The 22190-nt window shown below is 39.9% G+C and overlaps 1 protein-coding gene across 1 annotated transcript; it reads right to left on the minus strand.

Annotated features, from left to right (window-relative positions):
• Positions 1 to 899: 899 nt before the first annotated feature.
• tmem170b (transmembrane protein 170B) lies at positions 900 to 21676 on the minus strand. The gene is made up of 3 exons (XM_006635886.3): positions 21330 to 21676; positions 15125 to 15295; positions 900 to 10708 (listed from the first exon to the last, which is right to left on the minus strand). Exons 1-3 carry the CDS (start codon positions 21490 to 21492, stop codon positions 10578 to 10580), a joined length of 465 nt encoding a protein of 154 aa, XP_006635949.1. The 5' UTR covers positions 21493 to 21676; the 3' UTR covers positions 900 to 10577.
• Between the last annotated feature and the right edge of the window lie 514 nt (positions 21677 to 22190).

Consider the following 22190-nt stretch of genomic DNA (forward strand, 5'->3'; position numbering starts at 1 on the left):
ACTAAGTTGGTTGCATCTGCCTAGAGGTCACAAGGTCATTGCGAGTTGGAACCTGTAGAAGAAGTCAAGGTCTGATGCGTGTGCCTTTTCAGTGTCTGAATGGTATATGCTCATCCATCACAGGGCCACAGAGGAAGGGAGCAATGTAAAACAGTCTATCCAACCCACCCAGAATGTTCCACGAAACTTTTTCTGGACAACAGTGGAGGGAGCTCATAAGACATTCATTCCGCAGTGCAAGCTTCGTACTAAGGATTGAAAGAATGCCTTCAACATTCAAAAGAGAAAAGCTGTAAACAAATGCTCAATGAATTAGGTGTATTCTTAAATGTCCAATGATAAAACCACATGAGATGTTCAATGTTTTTACTTTAACTATTGTGTTAACTGTATGTTGTAATTCCTCAGTCATCCCAATAAAATTATTTGAAATTGAATTTTCCCCAACAGTATGTCTGGACGATGATTATCTAGTGCAGAGATCTCCTCCTAGTGTCGTCTTCCAGGAAAATAAATATCACATAAGATATGCCTGTAAAAAGGCAATAGCCATATAATGAAATCAGTAAGAGTCAACAACTGAAAGGTTAAGAAGTTTCCATGTGCTCTGAGCCCAGGTTAAAAGTCAAATTCACGTCTGGATCATGCCACTAGCTGACTGTGACTAGTGTTTCCCAAAGAGTCAAGAAAGCCTTACTTCAGAGTCTGAAAAGATACAGCCCTTGAAAAAAGTGTAGGTAACGTGATGATACCAGCCCTTCCCCATGAACTACGGGAGTCTTTAAGGTTATCCTCAGAACCAAATGAAACTCCATAAATTAGGTTGCCTTTAAGTTCCACATTGACTTACTGATCTGAGATTAATGCAGCAATACAGCAAAAAACACAAAGAAGTCATATAATAGTGTAAAATTTTATTTCCAGTTACAGTATGTACATAAATAGGGAAATTACAAACCGCAGCCGCTGTCCGTATAAAATTAAAAACCATACTATACAATATTTACATCTGGTATCCAACATACAGGTCTGTATAAGGTACCTTAAAGTGGCTCATGTAGCTGAAAACTGGGAGAAACTGTATGGAGCAAGCATGCAGTCCATACAGCTGCAGTGTGGGGAAAAGAAACGCTACCTTCACATCAACACTACGAACTGTCACAGTTTGGAGACTATGTACTATAAGCCCCCAAAATATAGAGTTTGGAAAGAATCAAACAGCTAATTGAGTTAATAAAGGTTTGATAGATAAATACTGAATACTTATTTGAACTTGCTCTTGTAAGCTTTTAATATTGGAAGAAAAATATCTGTGCCCTTTCTCCATTATTAAGAAGGGTAAATGTATTCTTTCGGTCTGTGAGAAAGAGCAAGAAATCAAATTGTTGACTGAAAATCATTCACTGTGGAAAAATCTATATCAGAGCAGTAAGGAAAGTGTGATCTTAACATGATGCTTCCTTAACCTGAGGGTGAGATAAGACAGGGGTGTGAACAGCAGAAAGGCCACATATGGATGGAGGCTATCTGGCCCATTGAGCTCACTTGGTTCCATTTCTGTAGGCCTGTAACCCATACTGGCTATACTGGGAACCCACAGGTATAAAATCTTGAAACCTCCCCAGAAAGAGACAATTTAAAGTTGTCTATCAAACCTAAATTGCATATCAGTGGGAGATGGGAGAAAACCACAGCACCCAGTGAAACAAGTGGAGAATGTGCAAACTCCTTGATCTTTTCTGTAACAAAAGGACAGTCATTGGAGAAAGTCCTGCAGCCTCTGTGATTTACAAAAAAACAGTTTGTGAATAAGAATTCAACTCATTCTTCTGTATTTTGCACTATAAGAAAGAGTGCCTATAGTCCATGTTATGTTTGTTGGATTTGAAAGACCTCTAACTCATGGACAGATATGACTTTGATTACAGTATCATCTAATCATTGTCGCATTCACAAGGCAACACTGAACTGCTAGATGAGTGAAAAGTGTTCTGTAAACTGGAGGGTGTTGCTCTGTGCTTGTCTAAACAGGTGTGGAAGATCTCGTCGTCAGTACAGTTACCTAACTACTGTATGCCTTCCAGTTATTCACTTTTACAAGTTTGGTTTTTAACCACAAGACTACAGCTGACATCCCCTAGCAGGATTCCTACATTTCCACTACACAAATGCTTTATCTCTGAACACAAAGCGCATCAAGGACTGTTGCAGTTTGCCAAGATTCCGCATGTATAGACAAGTAATCATGTTTGAATAATAATAATATATTATGAAGACGCCTTTGCATGAATCCTGGAACACATTATTTATTGTTTTAATGTACTGTACACATTGTGCAAAAGTGATGTCTATTGTACTGTGCACGTCCCAAGAGAAGAGTGCAAATATGAATCCCAATTTATATGCGCATATGGCAAATGAACTCCTCTCTAACCTGCATTTTAAAAATTGATGTTACCCTCTGACATTTGTGTTCAGAATTATGAGGGATCAGTGCAAGTCAGCTTGAGCCCATGATGATGCGATTGCCTCCAGTTCTCTTCTTCTCTCAGAGAGCAAAGCTAATTCAGAATGACAGAATAACTCAGACCAAAGCCCACACAATCCACAAAGCTACACAGACAAATCCGAAGAGACAATTATTCCTCTTCTAAAACAAAGGGAAGGTCCTCAGATTCAGTTCCTTAAAGTAAGGGAGGCTTTTTTATACAACTGCATATTAAAGGTTGCTTACAGAGGGCAAATTCAGCACACACACAATTGACATCTTGGGAAAACGCACAACAGTGTAGTGACAGAGGATGCCCGTATCCATTAAAGTCACCAATATAGCAACTTCTTATAAACCTTATGGTTTATAAGGCCCCAAACTCTAAGGTCCTCTGCCATTACAAATCTTCGTGAACACACTTTGCACGATGCAGCGGTTTGAGAGGGCAGATTAGCTTCATAAGCACTTGTAATGAATTAATCCGATGGTCAAAATGAATCATATTTAACACAAGTCAAACTAGCTAGTGAAGGAAAGAAACTTTACTGTCACAGCTCTAACAGTGTTTCGTTAATTTATACACCAAAGCAAATAAATATGCATCAGTATATTTAGCATTTTATCTAATTACATACACCCACCATGGAGATTTGTCAAAAGAAAGAATGTCTAGTGTGGAACTCTTGTTTAACAATTTGAATTTAATTATCCTGAGCTCATCACTTGCCACCAGCTGAATCTTTTGATTATTTAACCAAAAGTAGCTAGTTACTCTACTAACTACAAATAACACCGATGTAATATTTACAATATTTTTTTAAAAGCTTAATTAGAAAAAGGTAAGAAGGTTTGAGGAGAATGTTCTAGGTAGACCTGCATTATTGACATCCTAGGCTTCTACTTTCTAACAAGGCCTTACAAAACCCTCAAACCAGGGGTATTTATAGCCACGTATTGGACATTCCTTGTATTGTCTCTGTGAAACAAGGCTATTCATTAAATATTTTTAGTAAACTACACTTATTTGCCAGAACTATCTTGTCTATTTTTAGAAAATGAAGCTCACAGAAGCTTTAGTGATTTTAATCATTAAATTTGATGCTGGGTTGTACTACAACAAACAAGCACTCCAATTCATCAGACATGGGTTAAAAAAAAGACTAAGCACAGCAGTAGCAGTCTTTAAGTGTCAATAAGTCAATCAAGAAAATGTAGAAATCAGAAAAGCGAAACTTTAAATAATTTTCTTTTATGATTATGAATCACTACTTTCAGTCTCATGCTAGCCCAGTGAATTTGTACATCTTTCCTTATCTTATACCAACATGCCCACTCTTGTCTATATTGTTTTTAAGGCTAATAATAAATAATAATAAACCTTCACTGCAATAAAGGGAACGTTGTCCCCAAGTTGTTTTAGAGGTACATGTTTTATTGAAGAGCTCCTTAAAAAAATAACCTTTCAGTAAGCAAAGTTCAGGTGAGAACATTTAATTTTTATTGCAGTCAAGGCCTATTATTAATAGCATATTTGAAACTAAATTTGTTTTATAAAAAATGTGTATGGATTTTTCACAACTATAAGCACCAGTATACTGTATTTTGTACTCTAGTTTTAAATATCTACCTACTTTTAAAAAATACAGACCATAATTATTGAGTTAGTACAGTATGTGCAGTCTAACATCCCTGTCCTCAAGGACAATAATGAGGCAGGAGTCCAGTTTCCCAGAGGGACTAGACAGGAAGAAAACCCTGAATCAGTGCTGTCGGCGCTATGCTCAAATAAGTTGGCTTCACAGTCCAGTAACTACAGTCAGAGCCCTGGAGCACAGTATCCAGAGCCTATACTAGAATCACAAGAACTACACTGCGGACAGGTCAGTCCAGCACAGGACACACATACGGGCAATTTAGAAACCTGGCCTTTACCAATCTTGGCCTCCTCATAATCCACATCATTATGGTGTCATTACTCTGTCCCCCTCCCCCCCACCCACTGATAGCTGTACACTTTGACTGCCATCCCATCATCCAGGATGGGCTGCATATTGGTGGTGGAGGGGAGACCCCGTTACCTGGAAAGTGCATTTCCAGAAAAATGGTATGTAAGTGTAAGGAATTATTACAAGATGCCAAATTTACCTAGCCAGTCTGTGTCTGGGAGGTAGGAGCAGACCAGAGTTCAGGTCCAGAAATACAATAACAAATTGGGGGGAAAAAAAGCTTCAAGTTTCAAGGTTATTTAAGGAGTTCAGCTGTGGTTGTTATACTGTACATTGCAATCCACATGAAGTGGTTTTAATCCTCCATGTCTTTTGAAATTCATGGCTCGAGTCCAGTGGAGCTTTTCAGAGTCGGCAGACTGTCTCCACCTGGTGGAGAAGTTGGGTGGATGCAAGGAACCACTTATTTCTGGACCACTGCTATCTATAGATCATCAGTTCCTGCAGCAATTCTGTTTAACAAAAGCATTTTCAAGAGTAGGTGGCACAGTGGTGCCGTGATTAGCATTACGGCACTGAGGTCCTGGGTTCTAGAGTGCTATCTGCTTAATGTTTGTACATTCTGGCCATGTTCACGTGCGTTTCCTCCCCTAGTCCAAAGACACACTAGAAGGTTAAGTGGCTTCTGGGAAAAGTAGCCCTGGTGTGAGTGCATGCCCTGAGATGGACTGGCATCCCATCCAGGGTGTACCCTGCCTTGCGCCTATTGCTTGCCATGATGAACTCCGGCTCCCCCCCTCCCCCAACCCTAGATAGAGTGGTTGGAAAATTGGGGGATGGATTTTTAAGAGTAACAGACTGACACAGAAAGGTATGAGATTTCTTGATTAGACTGATTCCTTAACTGCAGGTAGGCAGCACTTCAACTGTTCAACATGATTTAAAATTGCTGTTTGCGTTTAGTCATAGAGCATATAGTTATTGTCATTAGTACACCAGGATCACTCCAGAGCATACAGAATCACCTCTTCAGAATGTTCAGGTTTTTTGTAGGTGCCAATTTCTTACATTTATTATTTCATTTTTTTAGAATGTTTTACATATTGAAAGCTTGAACAAATACAGTAAATACTAAAAGGTACTGTATTTATTCAAGTGTGTTAATTTTCATTGTTACCAGTATCCCGGTTTAACTATGTTTCATACAAGTTAAAAGCAAGATATTGAAACCCATTGTTTTTATTGCCTGTGGCATTTTATTTCATTTTGGAGAGCTTTATGCAGTTACTTTTAGTTTTCCGTTTACATGTGAGCTATGAAAACAACTTTCAGTCATCTGGTTTCAGGCAATTTCAAGTGATAGAACCTTATAGTGCTTGTAGAGAAAAATGGAAACAAACAGCTTAATCTTTAAAGAAGATTTTTAAACTATTCAGATAATACATTCTTGTAACTATTTGATTTCACTGTCAAATACTATCTTGGGTTCCTGCAATCATTAAGAATAGCTAAGAATAGTTAGAACTGGACTTATTATACATTTCACAAGGGTCCGAAGTCAAGACACACTGAGGGACAGAAACTGTATGAGGAAATCTTTTGTTTGAGCACTACAACACAAAACTCCCAGTTCCTTACCAAAATATATTGAATGTCAACACTTCACATAAGCCACAACAAACAAAACCAAAGAAAATAGAACTTCAGTAGCACTTTCTTTTTTTCTTTAGGTTCTTACCTCTCAGTTCCAGAACTAACTTAATTACCAGAATGCAAAAAACATCAGAAAAAACTTTACCACATTGAGATCTTTTCCAGTCAGGGGTCAGAATCTAGAGCAGGTTTTTCTCCAAAACAAGAGCTCAAGTTTCCACACAACTGTACTTTCTTTAATTAGTTCTTTCAATACTTTAGGGTTTCTACTCTACCTCTATCTTTCTTTGGGAGGATTATAAGACTCCCATCAGCCCCTGACAGTGGAAATTTTATACCTGGACTCAATGAAGCACAGGTGAGTTCAGCTGGGACTCATTTCCTTTTCTGGTAGCTATGAATTCTGGACCTTGTAGTTTCTAGTCTCCTCCCTTCTCCATTTCCATAAGCTACAGTATATGCTAGGAATGTATCAGCCCTCTACAACTCAATACTACAAATTTTCCACCACAGTCCCATTCTATTTTAGCTGTTCTGTTTTAATTGAGGCTGTGATTAGGGTAATGGCATGCGATGATGTGTGAATGGCACAGCCACTTTCATTTTCCATCTCTATTAACCTGATTGGTGAATTTAGAATATATTCCATAGAATATATGGATGTCTGCAGTGAAGAACGTTTTTAAAAATAAACCTGAAACATTTTGGCATTTGCAATTCAAGAAACTAAAGGTGGTCAGATTTGCGTAATTGGAACTGTCTCAAAACTGCAACACATTCGGTCTCCCCGGTTTGGGTCTTTGATATATCTTTATTCCCTTTACTGAATAATGCGGCATATTCATGCCCAGACACTGAGCTCACCTATTTTCATGACTTCTGCTTCCACAGATTGTAACCTTTCTCATTTTGTTGCTGTTAAGTAAGCAGGATTCTAGAACTGAAAATCTGTGGGAACCCTATGTCATATACTGTATAAGGCATCTTGCTCACCAAACTTGCTTGACATGAGCTCTACAAAGCATGAGAAATTTTGATTACTGTGTCCAGTTTTGGTCATAATACCAAAAGAAGATGATAATCTTGGAAAACATTCAATAAAGAGCAACAAAAAGGAGTCCTGACCTTAAGGGACTGTCACATACAGACAAAAGAGCTTAATTTCTTCTGAACAGAACACGGGAGAAAAAGAGAAGATGTGATCAAAGTGTATAAAATTCTATGTGTTATAGGCAGGATCAACCGTGGGGACTACTTCAGTCTCACAAGCAAAATAGGAACATGGGGTCATAACTTAACTTTATCCATTTAAGCAGTTACATACATGAATTACATTCTACAGACAGAAATTTTCATCGGGCTCCTTCTTGAATCAACTAAGGAAACAAAAGCAGGAAACACTTATACAGTATATTCTGGCCTCTTTTATAATAACTTATTTCACAAAAAAATAACACTGAATTTACTAAAAAAACCTGAAGTCCTGCCAAATATATTACTGATAATGTAAGTCATTATAATTAAGTGACTTTTTTAGACTTTTTTAGATGTGAAATGCTATTTAATGATTTCCTAGTTTTCAAATAAATATTGACGGTCATCTGTGATAACAGGCTGCGCTCCAAAGAGAAAATAAAGCCTGCTTTTTTATCCCCACTATGGCACAAGATGTACTATAAAGACAAATGTGATGTGACACTGCACTATGGCAAGAGTCTGCTCTGATCTGCATGCTGGACAGTAATGTCACAGGAGATGCCAGAGGTGACAGTCATGTCACACCTCACCATTCTCCCTTCTCACCAGATCTGATCTGACCCACATTCATTTGGCTTTTATTCAGCATAATGGTACACACACAGTATTTGTTTAGGTGAGGTTTACTTAAACGTATTGTAATGTATATTTAATACAACTTGAAACATGCTGAGCACTTCTACACAAAGCACCATCTCCAGTACGTAGTTCTGGTCCATACATTACATTTCTTATTCAATTTTTAACCCTTGTATCTGCCTTAAAACTCCTCTGGATCAATTTTAGGAATGCTATGTGTTGTATTCTCCCTCCACCACTAGTTGGCACAAAAGCCGTAACAAGATCTTCTCCCAAAGTTTTTTGCTGCTTTTGAGTGTAATGGTAATAATAATAATAATAATAATAATAATAATAATAATAATAATAATAATAATAATAATAATAATTGCTTACACTTATATAGCGCTTTTCTGGACACTCCACTCAAAGTGTTTTACAGGTAATGTTGACTCCCCTCCACCACCACCAATGTGCAGCATCCACCTGGATGATGCGACGGCAGCCATAGTGCGCCAGAACGCTCACCACACACCAGCTATCAGTGGGGAGGAGAGCAGAGTAATGTAGCCAATTCATAGATGGCGATTATTAGGAGGCAATGATTGGTAAGGGCCAATGGGAAATTTGGCCAGGACACCGGGGTTACACCCCTACTCTTTTTGAGTAATGGTGCGGTAATGGTGCAGCTGTTCTCCTGCCAAATTAGTGTCTCCAGGGTGACTCTCAGCTATCAAAAAATAATACTGAAAACGTATGGAGCTGAGATCTTCATCTTATGTAGTCAACTCTCAATTTAATGCTGTAATCTTTTACTGGTCAATGGTCTCAAAGAAAAACCATCTATTCTAACTTTGATATTGCATTATTTTGCAAAAAAATACAGTTCTGGGCTCGAAATAAAAGCTCTTTTTTCATTCATTATGCTCAACTATGATGCATGAAGTTAATAAAAATACAATAAATTATTTCACACTGTCCAACAATAACGAAGCATTTGACTTCTAAGTCCTTCCACAGAAATTCAGAATTCTTAACACTGATAGAGGAATCATTCTTGCCATCATAAGAAATCATGAGAAATCATCTAAAGGTGCTGCAGAGAGCTACACATTATCATACAAAATGGAAGATGAGTAGCCATGGGACATGCGTCTTGGAGAGCTTTCTTGGTCAATTAAGATAAAATTTGATGTCAAGGAGTCAATATAATATGATAATAACTGAGTCATAGAGACTATCCATTCCAAAGGGATGGACCATTTTACATTTTTGAAAATACTGTAACTCGTCACTATTGGTGTTTTCCATTATTCGTCAGGGGGGTGGTATAAAATCCCTACCTTAAAAGGGATTTAATTTGCCCTTTCACACATTTTGTAGTGCTTGTTGCTTATAGGATTATTGACAGTGTTAAATGACTACACATACACTACATCCTCAAAAAAGGTCCAGTTTGAGATATTGATAAAGAGTGATAAACACCACAATCCAGAGAAGGAACTGTCTGTTGTCTGTGCAGGGGCAGCTGCTGTGATAACAGATACTGCAACATCTGTGGACCCCCACATACTGTACAGTAGTTCCCCAATGTGCCACAGTTTAGAAGAGGAACTTTTAAACCTCTGTAAAGTGCACTACAACTGCTTATGCTAACAAACCACTCACATTGCCTTCTGTAATTGAAAATACTGTGGAATAATTGGATTGGTTATTTGTTTTGAGAAGTAGCTTTTGTACTGTAGCTCAAAAGAAAAAGGGGTGCCATTCACTAGCACCACAATACTAAGGCAGGCAAAAGTAGTTTGAGAAAACCAGCAAAATTATTTAGTTTCTCAGCTACTGGCATGCCTCCAGCACAAACATTTTGAATGATCTGTACTGTCGCTGCACATTGTAGCTACTCTTTTATTAGGTCGTTGTGAGTTAACAGACTGCCATGATGCAGGAACGTGCTCACTGATAGCAGAAAATGACATGAATAAATTAAAATAAATATATATACACACACATATCTATAAATGGATTTGCCAGAAGTGGAGCAGACACCCAAGGCTACTGCAGAAAAGCCCGAACTTTCACATGTAACATGTAAGTCTGTACACGACTGTAATTTCACGTCTACAACAGCAGCAAACAAAATGGCACCCTTACACATTCCCTCTCACACAGGGAAAACAATACGGCTTCCTACCAAACGTCTGACTCCCAGTTTCGATCTTCTTATCCCTTTTTAAAAGTTTATTTACACTTGTAAAAAGTCCTATTGGCACATGACGCTGATGCAGAGCAGAGATCCTGCAGCCCATGCATATTGGTAAGCCTTGTATAGCTCTTACCGTTCCTCTCTGCTGGCCAGGGTTAAGCCGGCCATGAGATGTGCAAAGTGCTTGGTGATCAGAAGGCTTCGAGATGCCGTGACAATGTGCTCCTTGCACCTGGCCTTTGACAGAGGCACGTGAGGTGCAGTAGTGCAACAGCTTGAACACCAGGGAGTGCTCAGATAATTCTAACCTAGGCCTGCAGACAACTCAGGCCCCGAAAGGCTCCTGCTCCAACACGCCGACTCCTCCAAGGGTACTGTCCCCTCTCCTCCTGTAGGCTCCAATCAGAAGGCCCGGAGGAAGCTCAGAATTCAGCCCATCTCGTGCCGTGGGCAGAGGGGTGCTCCTTCAGAGTGTGGCGAGGATCCTGGAGACGGAGATGACGACGGTGAGCACGGTCTGTCCCACGCCGAAAACCAAGGCTTCCATGTGTTTCATGTTCTTCCCTGCTACCCGATACACGCCTGCCACAGCAGCACCTAGAAGACAGACAACGCCGCTGTTACCGCAGGCTGTAACCGGGGAAGGAGAGCTGAGGCAGGACAAGAAGCTGGAGAAGGCGAGACGCAAACCCTTGGAACTGACATTTCATGCCAGTGTTTCTCGTCATTAAAAAAATCTGGAGTAAAAACTTGACACAGCAGTACAAGGTCATCACCAGGTGTAATTGTTTCAGTATGCACTGTAGTCCAGAAAACCCAACAGGAGAGTTTTTGAGAATTAGACAGCAATTTTACTAAAAGAACTGAATTGGAGCAATATACCAAAAATGTATTTAAACTCAACAGGTTTCTGTTGTTTTCCTTAGGAAGTTTAGGAATGGCATACTTGTGATCTCCATAAGCTCAATTTTGTTACTAACTGTATTGTGTTCAGTACTTTAATGCAGTGATTGTGGGTGTATCCAAGCATGTTCTTAAGTTGCAGCATGATCAGAACTCATCTGCTCAGATTGTAAACAAACCCCCCCCACTGACGTCCTGTGGATTTTAGAATCAGATTAATTAGAATTAGATTTCTGCTTGTTTCAGGGCTTGAATGGTTTGGTTCTAGACTCCATCAGTGTACTTGTATCCACTTCCACATCTAAACATCATTTACTGTACGCTCTTCTGACACTGGGCCCAGACCAATTGTTCGGTGATTGCTCCTCAGTGACAGCTGAGTACAGTATAGTGCCAGCGAATCAGGATTCGATTTCTCGGTGTGTTGTGCCATGGGAAAGAAAGCTGACATACTGAAAGTAACCTAGCAAGACTTCTTGTTCTTGGTACATGCCTCTGGGGCATCATGAGGATGGAAACACCACATCTGACTACAGGGTCAATTCAGACAGCCACAAGGGTTTACATGCTGGGATGATGGGCCTCCTTCTCAATTCATTTATGGTATTATTTAATTCAGGGGTCTCCAAGCCTTGTCCTGTGGGGCTCCAATCCAGCAGAGACTCAAACCCAGTTCCTGGAGGGCCTTGTGTCTCCTGGGTTTTGTTTCAACCTGAATAATCAATTAAACTACATTTTTATCTAAAACAATTTTATCTGATTGTTTTTCTAAAGTAGACATAAATAGGATTATTCTTAAACTATTTTCCAGGTGATTACATAGACCATTGTTAACATTATTCCATTATTCCAATTTTGCAGCGAATTGAATAATGAACCTGTGTAACTGAGAACCCAAACATGGGTGGTACAAATGCCTGAAGTCACCATACCCTCCAGGAACGCAGATTGAGACCCCTAGTGTAGAGTAAAAATAAAATCCTGAATTTACAAAGTCCATACTCCTATTTATTATTTTTCGGAATAAATAATTCCTTATATTTGTTAGCTAAAGGGCAACAAGTGTCACATTTCTATGGGCACATAAGCAACACAAAAGACAGTGAAGGAGGACCATCAATTTTCTGATGCTGACATACTGTACAGTAAATACAAAACCGCAATGTCAAGCTTGTGTTGAATCCGAAAGGGAGCTACAGGTGAGTGAACATAACTTGCTTTGCAAGGACTGTGAGAGTTTTAGAATAATAAGCAAGACAACAAAAATCTATGATGAATTACAAGAATGCAACAAAAAGGACATCCTATGCAAGTTGTACAGATCAGAAATCCAATTCGTTTTTCATCAAACACAATCCTCTTTTCACCAAGTGAGATTTCAAGGAAGGCGAAACACATTGGCTATGCATCTGTGTGTCCAAGTTCAGAACATGATGTCCGAATCGGATTGCGATGCCTGTCTTTTCTATTTCCATGACTGCATAAAATATAAATTACAGATGCCAGAAGCTAACAGCCCAGATATTCTGCTCCACCTACTGTAGTATATCAAGAAATAACCAGGTCAACATACTGTATATTTCAAGAACAACATGACAGTCATTGCAGCAAGGTGGCAAAATTGAAGATTCTTCTGTCATTAGCACACATTGAAAGTTTCCCACTAAAAGAAACAGAAATTAAAATGAAGATATGACTAAAAGGCACGAAGAGAAACTGTTCCAAAGAGACATCAAACAACTCCTCTTGCAACTCACAACTGGCAACCCACTGAAGCTAAGCAGGTGTGAGCCTGGTTAGTACTTGGATGGGAGACTTCCTGGGAAAAACTAAGGTTGCTGCTGGAAAAGGTGTTAGTGGGGCCAGCAGGGGGCACTCACCCTGTGGTCCATGTGGGTCCTAATGCCCCAGTATAGTGACGGGGACACTATACTGTAAACAGGCGCCTTCCTTCGGATGAGACGTAAAACAGAGGTCCTGACTCTCTGTGGTCATTAAAAATCCCAGGGCCTTTCTCGAAAAGAGTAGGGTGTAACCCCGGCGTCCTGGCCAAATTTCCTATTGGCCCTTACCAATCATGGCTACCTAATAATCCCCATCTATGAATTGGCTATTTTACCCTGCTCTCCTCCCCACTGATAGCTGATGTGTGGTGAGTGTTCTGGCGCACTATAGCTGCCGTCCACCATCCAGGTGGGGCTGCACATTGGTGGTGGTGGAGGGGAGTCCTCATTACCTGTAAAGCGCTTTGAGTGGAGTGTCCAGAAAAGCGCTATATAAGTATAAGCAATTATTAATTATTATTATTATTCTATTTCTTCATTCATTTCTCTGGCCTGTTATTTAAAGCCTTTACACACACTGTGGTTTCTGAGTTACGTTGCTGTTCCATGGTGGTGGGAGGGAGGAGGATGGTTGAAGGACTTCAGTTGATAAGTTTTATTTTGATTCATTGCTCTGACATGGCTCAAGAGATCTGCATATACCAATCCTCTCTAACCTAAGGTATCAGAGACCCTCTCTGAAAGGTAACAGAGCAGAAAGTGGCTGAGCTCATCCGGAACTTTCAGCAGGAGTGACAAATTCCAGATGAAAGCAATGTTTGTGCAATCAATAAAATAACGAGGCAGCCAATTTGTGAATCTCTCTGATCCACAGTAGAGCTCAATAAAGTGCCACGGCACATTGCCCTAGTTTAGCAGTCCTGCGTATTATCTGTTACAGTACACTGTATTCCACACAAACAATCTTACTGGCCTACTTACCACCCACTGTCCTCAACTGCTTTTGAGGTATAACGACATCTCCTGGGCAGACAGGTCAGCAACAGCCACCTATCATGTCCATATTGTCTAAAATGAGATCACTTTGTTATCGTTTCGTTATTCGTACAGTCGTTATCTGTCTGAAACACAAACACAACTGGCCTTAACCTTGGAAATCACCTTCTAAAAAATTCCGTGGGGTATCCTTTCTTTATGGAAAGATTTAGAAAAAAATCAAGAATGCTTTCAGAGCCAACGCGCAATACATTATATAAGCCAAATGAACTCATTCAGCTCCACAATATCTTTCAGCAGAACTTCAGTTTTCTTTTTTAATAGTCCATGTCTCCTTGGCCCCTCACACCACTTTCATCCCCTTCACTGATAACACTAACAGCATAACGGGATGGGAGGGAAAGGGCTACTAAAGTGCTTTAAAAAAACAAAAACTAGGCATTTGCATGAATTGAGCCCTGCAACCCTAACATCTCCCTTTTGAGTCTGGCATTTGTCGTTAGCTGACTTTGACGGGCATCCACTCATGTCAGTTCAGATCCACAAGATCTCCCATGAGCGCTCGTCTTCTCCAGACTATTTAAGTCAAGCTATTGAGCCTTGTCCATCACCCTCCCTCTGACTCTCTCTCTGTCCTTGTTCTGATTCCTATTCTATTGGTATTCTCATTCTAAGAAGATGATTTCTCCCCATTTGAACTTTTTAATATGTCGATAAATAATCTCAACAGCAAATATGGATTACTGTCTACATTCCTACAATACAAATGAATGCATTTTTGGTACCATCCATCCATTCTCAGAAGTGTGTTTATTCTTGCTGTGGGCTTCCACAGTCCTTGGCCTATCTTGAAGTCATAGGGCTAAATGTGGGACAACATGCTGGACAGGACAGTACATTTAAAGACTTATGCAGACATGAAATGCATATACCAATTGACCTAGAGTGCAGGTCTTCAGGAGGTGGGAGGGAACCACAGCACCCAGAGAAAACCCTACACAAACATGGGGAGAATATGCCAACTCTACCCAGAAGGCACCCCAGTCTGGAATCAAAGCTGGGACCCCAAGAACTTTGATCAAACATGCAGTGTTTTGGTATGAAGATGATTAAGAATATATTTGGCTATCTGTGTCACCTCCCATTTAAACTGGACAAAAAAGTACACAAATGCAGTGAAGCATTTACCAGGGAATGAATTTTCCTGGAAAAGATGCTCTAGAACGACAATTCCTTCTGAAAAAGTAATTCCGCACTTGTTACCACAGAGAGACATTCAAGCGTGAGCCCACAGCCATCTCCCGCAGTCAGGAGAGAAAAGAAAACTCACTCGTGATGACCCCGCCAGTGACTGAGGCCAGGAATCCCACGCTGATCAGGACGAGGGCGATGAGCCGACCCTGCTTGTGCCTCTGCAGCATGATGAACATCAGCACGCCCACCACACCGTGGACAAACAGCGAAGAGAACAGGGCCCACAGGAATACACAGTACCACATCTCTGCAACGACACCAAACCGCAGGGGGTCACAACAGGGAGACAGCATGTCAGCTGAGGAAAAGAGCACAATCATTCACTCAGAGCTGTACTGTCACACCAAAATCACAATGGACAGCAACCAAAGAGAAAGATAAAGCTGAAAACAAATTTAAGAAAAATTCAAGCAGGCCATTAGGAGCATGTAGGACTCTCAGATTCTTGCACCTCAAATATTTAGTCCAAAGTAATAACTTAAAAACAATTTTAAACTGACTCATGGTTCCATAATCCTTCACTCAAGCAAACATTTAAGAATAAATTACTTGCGCCACAAAATTAAAGCCCAACTATACGGGTGTTATTTATAGGAATAAGGTGTTTTCACATGCAGAAATATCCTTTTGTAGTAAAAGGAAACTGCTCTGTTACTCTCAGGCTCTTATTAGGAAATAATGGCACTGTTACTTAAGCTGCATCATCCACATCCACATGGATGGTATTGCTTAAGTACACAGTGGCAAATGTTCTACACAACATCACCACTGGGAGTGGATTCATCACTGCAGCGCTGTGATAATCAGGTTAGGCTCTAATACCTTGTGGTTTTCAGAGTATAAGTGGCTCTTGGCCTGGGCCAAAACCACACATACAGCAATATAAATACTACCAGAAACACACGTGGCACTGTCTGAGGGCATCCCAGCACGAGTGTGAAGTCGATCAGCAGTTCACCAGGGGATTGATTCCTTTTATTCTCCAAAGTAACATAAAAGGATTGAAAGGTAAATATTCAGGATACTCTAATAGCCATTATTAACAAAGGAGCTACCCCTGTAGACTTAAGATTTGATGTGCCTTTTCACATTCATAAAAACATAAGAAAAGCTCCACATGAGAGGAGGCCATTTAGTCCAACTAGCCCCTTAATTATTTATTGGTCGTTAATTGACTTGAGGATCTTATCCAGCCATTCCTCTACAGAAACTAGATTTATTTAAACAGATGTTAACTGGGCTTTGAGAGAAATAAACAGGGCAAAAGTTGCAGATGATGATAGGAGCCTTAATAATTAACTTAAGGTGAATTATTGTCACTACCATGTTAGATCATTAAGATAGCAATGCTAAAGAATACATATACAACAGTGATTTCAAGAGGACAAATATCTGATTCAAGGATTTAAATTTTATCTTGACAAAATGTTATTACATATTTCAGTTGCAGAGATAGGAAGAGGAGTTATTTATGATGTCTGGAATTCTATAAAGCAGGTCTTTTCCCTGACTGTAAAAAACACAAAAAACTTGACTAATTAATAATAATTATATTATGCAATATAATCAATTATATAATGAGTAACAACAACTACATTTAAATAGTGCTTTTATTCTGAAAATAATTGACAAATTGAAGAATCCAGAGGGACCAACACCACAGCGGCAGCAATAACATTCCACACAGAATTAACTGTTGGATGTTTTTATTATTGCTTTTCTGCACTTTCCAGCACAGAAGGTCATTCATGCACTGTAAGTTATTATAATGTCCTTAATAACATATCACGATGTGACTTTCTAAGCCTACAGTATACAGAATTGACCAATTTACCTACAGGGAAGAAAAAATATCTGACTTCCTAATTCCGATAATTTCCTTGCACCTTGACCAAAATAATCTCTGAGTTTTCTATGCCGACCAATGACAATTTATCTGGTTGCTGCACAGTAATTAACTGATTGAGTTAAATTAATTTCCAACACAAACTGCAAAAGAGAGATTAATTTTTTTGTGTTAGCAAAAAACAGCTGAATTATACTCCTTTACACAGCTCTTTTGAAAGACGTAACTATTGTCCATGTTTTAATCTTCATCTTTAAGATTATCTTTAAGATCTTTTAATCTTAAAGTTTAACAAACAGCCAACATGGAGGAAATCAATATGGCACATTATGTCTTTCATAAGGTATTTCTGAAATGCCTCTGCTCTGCCCCCATTGTGCCCGTGTTGCACGAATAAGTCAGAGAGGATTGATGTTTAGCAATACGTAGAATAAGGGAGATCAGAAAAAATGACATGCACTGTGGATAGCAGAGTTTGGATCATTTCTGAATTTTAATTCACATATACAGTAAATTCCAATTCAAGTGCAGAACCGGAACTGAGAAAACCTCAAAGCTTTGGTATTGAAAATGGCATTTTTTAGTGACTCAGATGATCAATCACATTTACCAGGGATTACATAAATCCCTGATATATCCATCCATTTTCTAACTGCTTTATGCAATTCAGGGTCGCAAGGATGCTGGGAGCCAGCAAGCAACGGGCCCAAGGCAGGCTATACCATAGACACAAACACACACACCAGGGCCAATATTTTGGGAAGCCAATTAACCTTCCAGTATGTCTTCGGACTGTGGGAGGAAAATGGAGCGCCCAACGAAAACCCACATGAACACGGTGAGAACTTACAAACTCCTCGCAGACAGCACCACAGATCCAGAACTGAACCCAGAGCCCCAGCACTGCGAGGCGAGGCAGCAATGCTAAGCACTGTGCCACCATAATGTCCATCCCTGGTATATACAGACTATATCTGTCACGATCACTACTCCTCCTCTTAAGGGCGCTCCAGCTCTTCCTCATTTGCCTTATTCCCCACACCTGTCCCTTGGTCCAGCCTCCTTCCTGTCCCCCTTTAAAAGCCAGACGCAGTCACCAATCGAGGCTCTGCATCTGATTTCCATATTGTGCGAGCCCGGGTCCTGATGAGACTGGCTCCGTCATTTTTTTAAGTCTCTGTTCCTGTTCCCCCTGCCGATTCCGACCCGGTTCCTGGTTTTAAGCCTTCGTCGTGGATTGATCACCTGGCCATGGACTTTTGCCCGTTTCCTGGATTCCCCATCTGGATTACTTTTGGATTGTTTGCCTCGGCCACACCTCCCCCGTGCACCAGCGCACTTTGGACACGCCCCCCTGTTTTCATCCCCGTATTCCTGCATGACCTTTTCCCCAGTGTTTCCTCACTTTTTCCGGATTGTGTCGTCCGCATAGGGTCTAGAAAACTGCTCGTTACAATATCTGGTTCAATAGCAAATCTTCATATCATTCACACAATCACCACAGGTGTCATGACAGATCAGCTGATTGCAGAGTCAGTCTGCATAAAAATGAAGAGACAGGCAGGTCAAGAGGAGCCACTTCTATTAATAAATTGCTTGTTGTCATCTTTATAAAGAAGTCTATTAGTATGATAATTGTGATATGACTGATAATTCCAGTTCCCAGTTAAGTGAGACTTGCCCTCCTTCTTGAGTCTCTGTTGAATAAATATTGGAAGGACAAAGAGGGAGGAGGATAACAGTGTGTGATCTGTAGCCAGCTGTGTTTGTGAATTGCGAGATTGTGAATGACTGTTTGGATTTTGAACCTGGGCTACAATTTAAGACCTCAGTGTGAGAGAACATGTACTTTATGAGGAATTCATGACCAGAATAAAGACCATTGTGCGTGCTTTATAATCTTTGCCTAATGATTTCAACATTGCTTTACAGTTGAATGCCAAGTAGAGGAAGACCTTTGATTCCTTTAAGACAAGTGAAAGTAGCTTGATAGAGAAACTATTCTGCTATACGTAAACAGTGCAGAAGGTCTGTCTCTGGTTTAATACAAATTCTTTCCAACTTTATGTTGCTTCTCAAAGTATCATGCAACAATCCATGTGTCGCACATGTATGTTTCTTAGACGACTCTGCCATTTCAATGTTTGGTGCTCTCAACTAGTGGATTTGTTGATACAGTAGGTACAGTAGAACTTTTAGTTGGACCACCTGGAACATCTTAGCAGCTGTTGGATGGCTAGATGCTTCTAGTCATGATATGGCACATGTTCAGCTGGCAAAACAGGATCACTGAGCAACACCTCTATTCAGCATTCTTTGACCCTTAATTTATTCCAAGAAACCATAACGATACCATAATCTAATATGAAATTAACATCTCTGCACTTATCTAAATTTTAACTTTGTTAATTCAATGGAGTGAGCAACAGTTACCTCCTGCTGCCAATTAGAGCAAACAAAACAGTTAATCTGAAGGAGAGTAGGAGCAATACAGTATATTAATATACTGTAGATAATATAAAGATAGATATTGTGTAGATAAACAATATTTATAATATAGATAATACAGATATTGTATAGATCAACATCTACACCAAGAATTCTATTATAAAAATAATGAAAAGGCTATTGACAGCTTCAAGTCTCATAACCGGAAAAATATTCCATGTCATGTAAAATCAGATTTAGACATCATGCTGAAGTTATACTCCTATTCAGGAACAAGTGATAGGTTTAATCCATGCTGAAAAGAGAAGAAAGAAAACACAATGTTTCGGCCATGGAGCCTGCTTCAGGTGTCATGGCACCTGATACCATGGCACCATGGCACCTTAACACCTGAAGAAGGCTCCACGGCCGAAACACTGTGTTTTCTTTCTTCCCTTTTCAGCATGGAATAAACCTATTACTTGTTCCTTTGCAGCCTACGCATGCTGACGCAGCTACCCACCTGAAATACTCCTTTTCATTTCAAATTAGGAGTAGAAGAAGTCCTTGTCTCAAGGTGTCCTGGAGTTGTGAGGCCAGGTGGTTTCAATTGTGAGGGAATTGTGCTCTAGGAACTGTTGTCCTTCAGACAAAACACAGTTCTGACTTCTTTTTGTCAGTTAAAATTCCCTGTCCCTGTTTGCTAGAGCTAGACTATGGGTTAACCACTGAGTTTGTTGTAATTCCAGCTCAGGCTGGCACATTCAAATCTCCACTCTCAAAGCAATTGTTTGAAGTACTTCTCTACCTCGGCTATTACTGTACGTTTTAAGCTGCTGGAGAAGAGTGGCTGCAGCAACATTTCCTAAGTGGAGCTGTGCTTTGGTGGTAGATGCAGTAAGTCCTTTTATTGAACAGCAAAACAACCCCCCCCCCCTACCAAAACTACTGACCACATGCTCAGAGAAATCTACTTGTTGTGGAGATTAATTCATTAAAAGTTGGTAGCCAGTAAAGTTGGTGTTTCTTTGCTAAATTTGGGACCAGAAATGGCCTCACTGTGTAGTCCCAGACAAGTTTCATTGCATCTTTACTCTTTAAACAAGCTACATGTACCTGCAATTAACATTAGTCTGTTGCTAATTATTATAATCATTTGCCAGCAAGGTTCTGAGGTTGTAACTATCAAGAACTAAAGTCAGGCTATGGAAAGTCTCATGACTGTTGTCTAGACAGTCAAAATGTTCTGTGTGCTTAGCACATTTATGCACACTGCATCTTAGCCGAAGAAAACGCTTCTAGACATTGATGGCAGCAATATTTGATCAGAACGTTCACTGCTGTAGTGGGAAACAATTGCAGCCATTGCATCCATACCCGAATTGTAAAAGTAGGAATAATAAAGATATTTCATAAGGACTTACAGAAAAGACGTGCTTGTGATGTCACATGCTGTGCCGATAGATTCAGCATATACGCCTTAAAATGCGGACCTTGCAGAATCGTACTACAACAGCAATACTTCCTCCGTAGTTAAAATATATATTCAACAACAGCATTTAACAATAATAATTAACACCATCTCCTAAAATTAAAGTGGGGTTTTACGCTACAAAAGGATTTGTCTTTAAACTGAGTTAATGGGTCTTATTCATCCGATTTATGCTGCTCAAACATGACATAAAGAAAAGGCAAGGTGTGATGAATGTGGAGAATCAAATGAACAGATACTGTATGCATCACCTTCGTTCCGAGATGCAGAAATAAAGCTAAGGAATGTTGCAGTGAGTCTGCCTTGTTAAGAGCGACCAGTGATGTACAGTATATACACTTCGACAGGTGCCTCTCCATCACGGCTATGTCAGTGGTACTGTGCTCCTAGCTCTTTAAAAATGGACGCGCACAAAAAAATCAAATTTGACCACTTCCATCGGAGGAAGGAAATGAAAAACTGACCATTAAACATCACATGCACTTTGACAGCTCCAAGCGAGGTGTGCTTCCATACCTGTGAAGTGCTGGAGATCCGGCGCAGTGCTTTGGACCCAAAGACTCAGCGCTTGATGCACCGAGAGGTTGATGGAGTAATCCCTCATGTTTCTACCGGAGCTGCCCGGGTTTGCACGCTTTGTCAAGTTACTGTACAAGCTATAGGGTCTTGATGAAGACATGGAGGCCGAAGTGGCTTTTTCGCCGTGGCCTCTACCTGAAATGGGTTTTGAGATAGACCGGTTCGGTTTTGGAAAGGGTAGTGCCAACTGCCCGTCTGCTCTGCCTTAGACAAGACAGCTGCGAGCTGGGGGCCATGATGAAGTAAAGAGCCAAGCGCAGTCCTCCCACTATCAGCAGTACCACTACAAAGCACTTAAAGGCGACAGGAATCTTAAAGGGGAGTAACAGTGATAATTAAAAAAACCCTCTTTAGCCTCAGACTACCTGGAAAAATCTCTTAAATACGGATGACAGGACTGTGAAGCATTTGTTAGAAACAAGTAACATTACTGGGAGTGTTGGGATAAAATGTTTTGCATCGGTTTGTTAAAAACTTAAGTGTTTTTAAACAATACATAGAGTATATTGTGTGCAGTTGTTTGCAGCGATTGATAAACAAACTACATCTACAAAACTGTGATTTATCAATGAATTATGTATTGATAAACATCAAACCATTATGTATCATGGTTCGGCATTTCGTTACATTATTTTTATTATTACTACTACATGTCTTATTCTGTATATGCAGTGTGATATTGCTCAACATAAGCTGATCACAGTAGTAAACATGTCAGTCAGATATTGTATTCAGGCATTGTTATACAATGTACAGTAACTGCTCTCTTCCTCATTTTGTTTTACCAAGAAGGTATTT

The sequence above is a fragment of the Lepisosteus oculatus genome, chromosome 10, assembly GCF_040954835.1.
Source record: "Lepisosteus oculatus isolate fLepOcu1 chromosome 10, fLepOcu1.hap2, whole genome shotgun sequence".
NCBI lineage: Eukaryota > Metazoa > Chordata > Actinopteri > Semionotiformes > Lepisosteidae > Lepisosteus > Lepisosteus oculatus.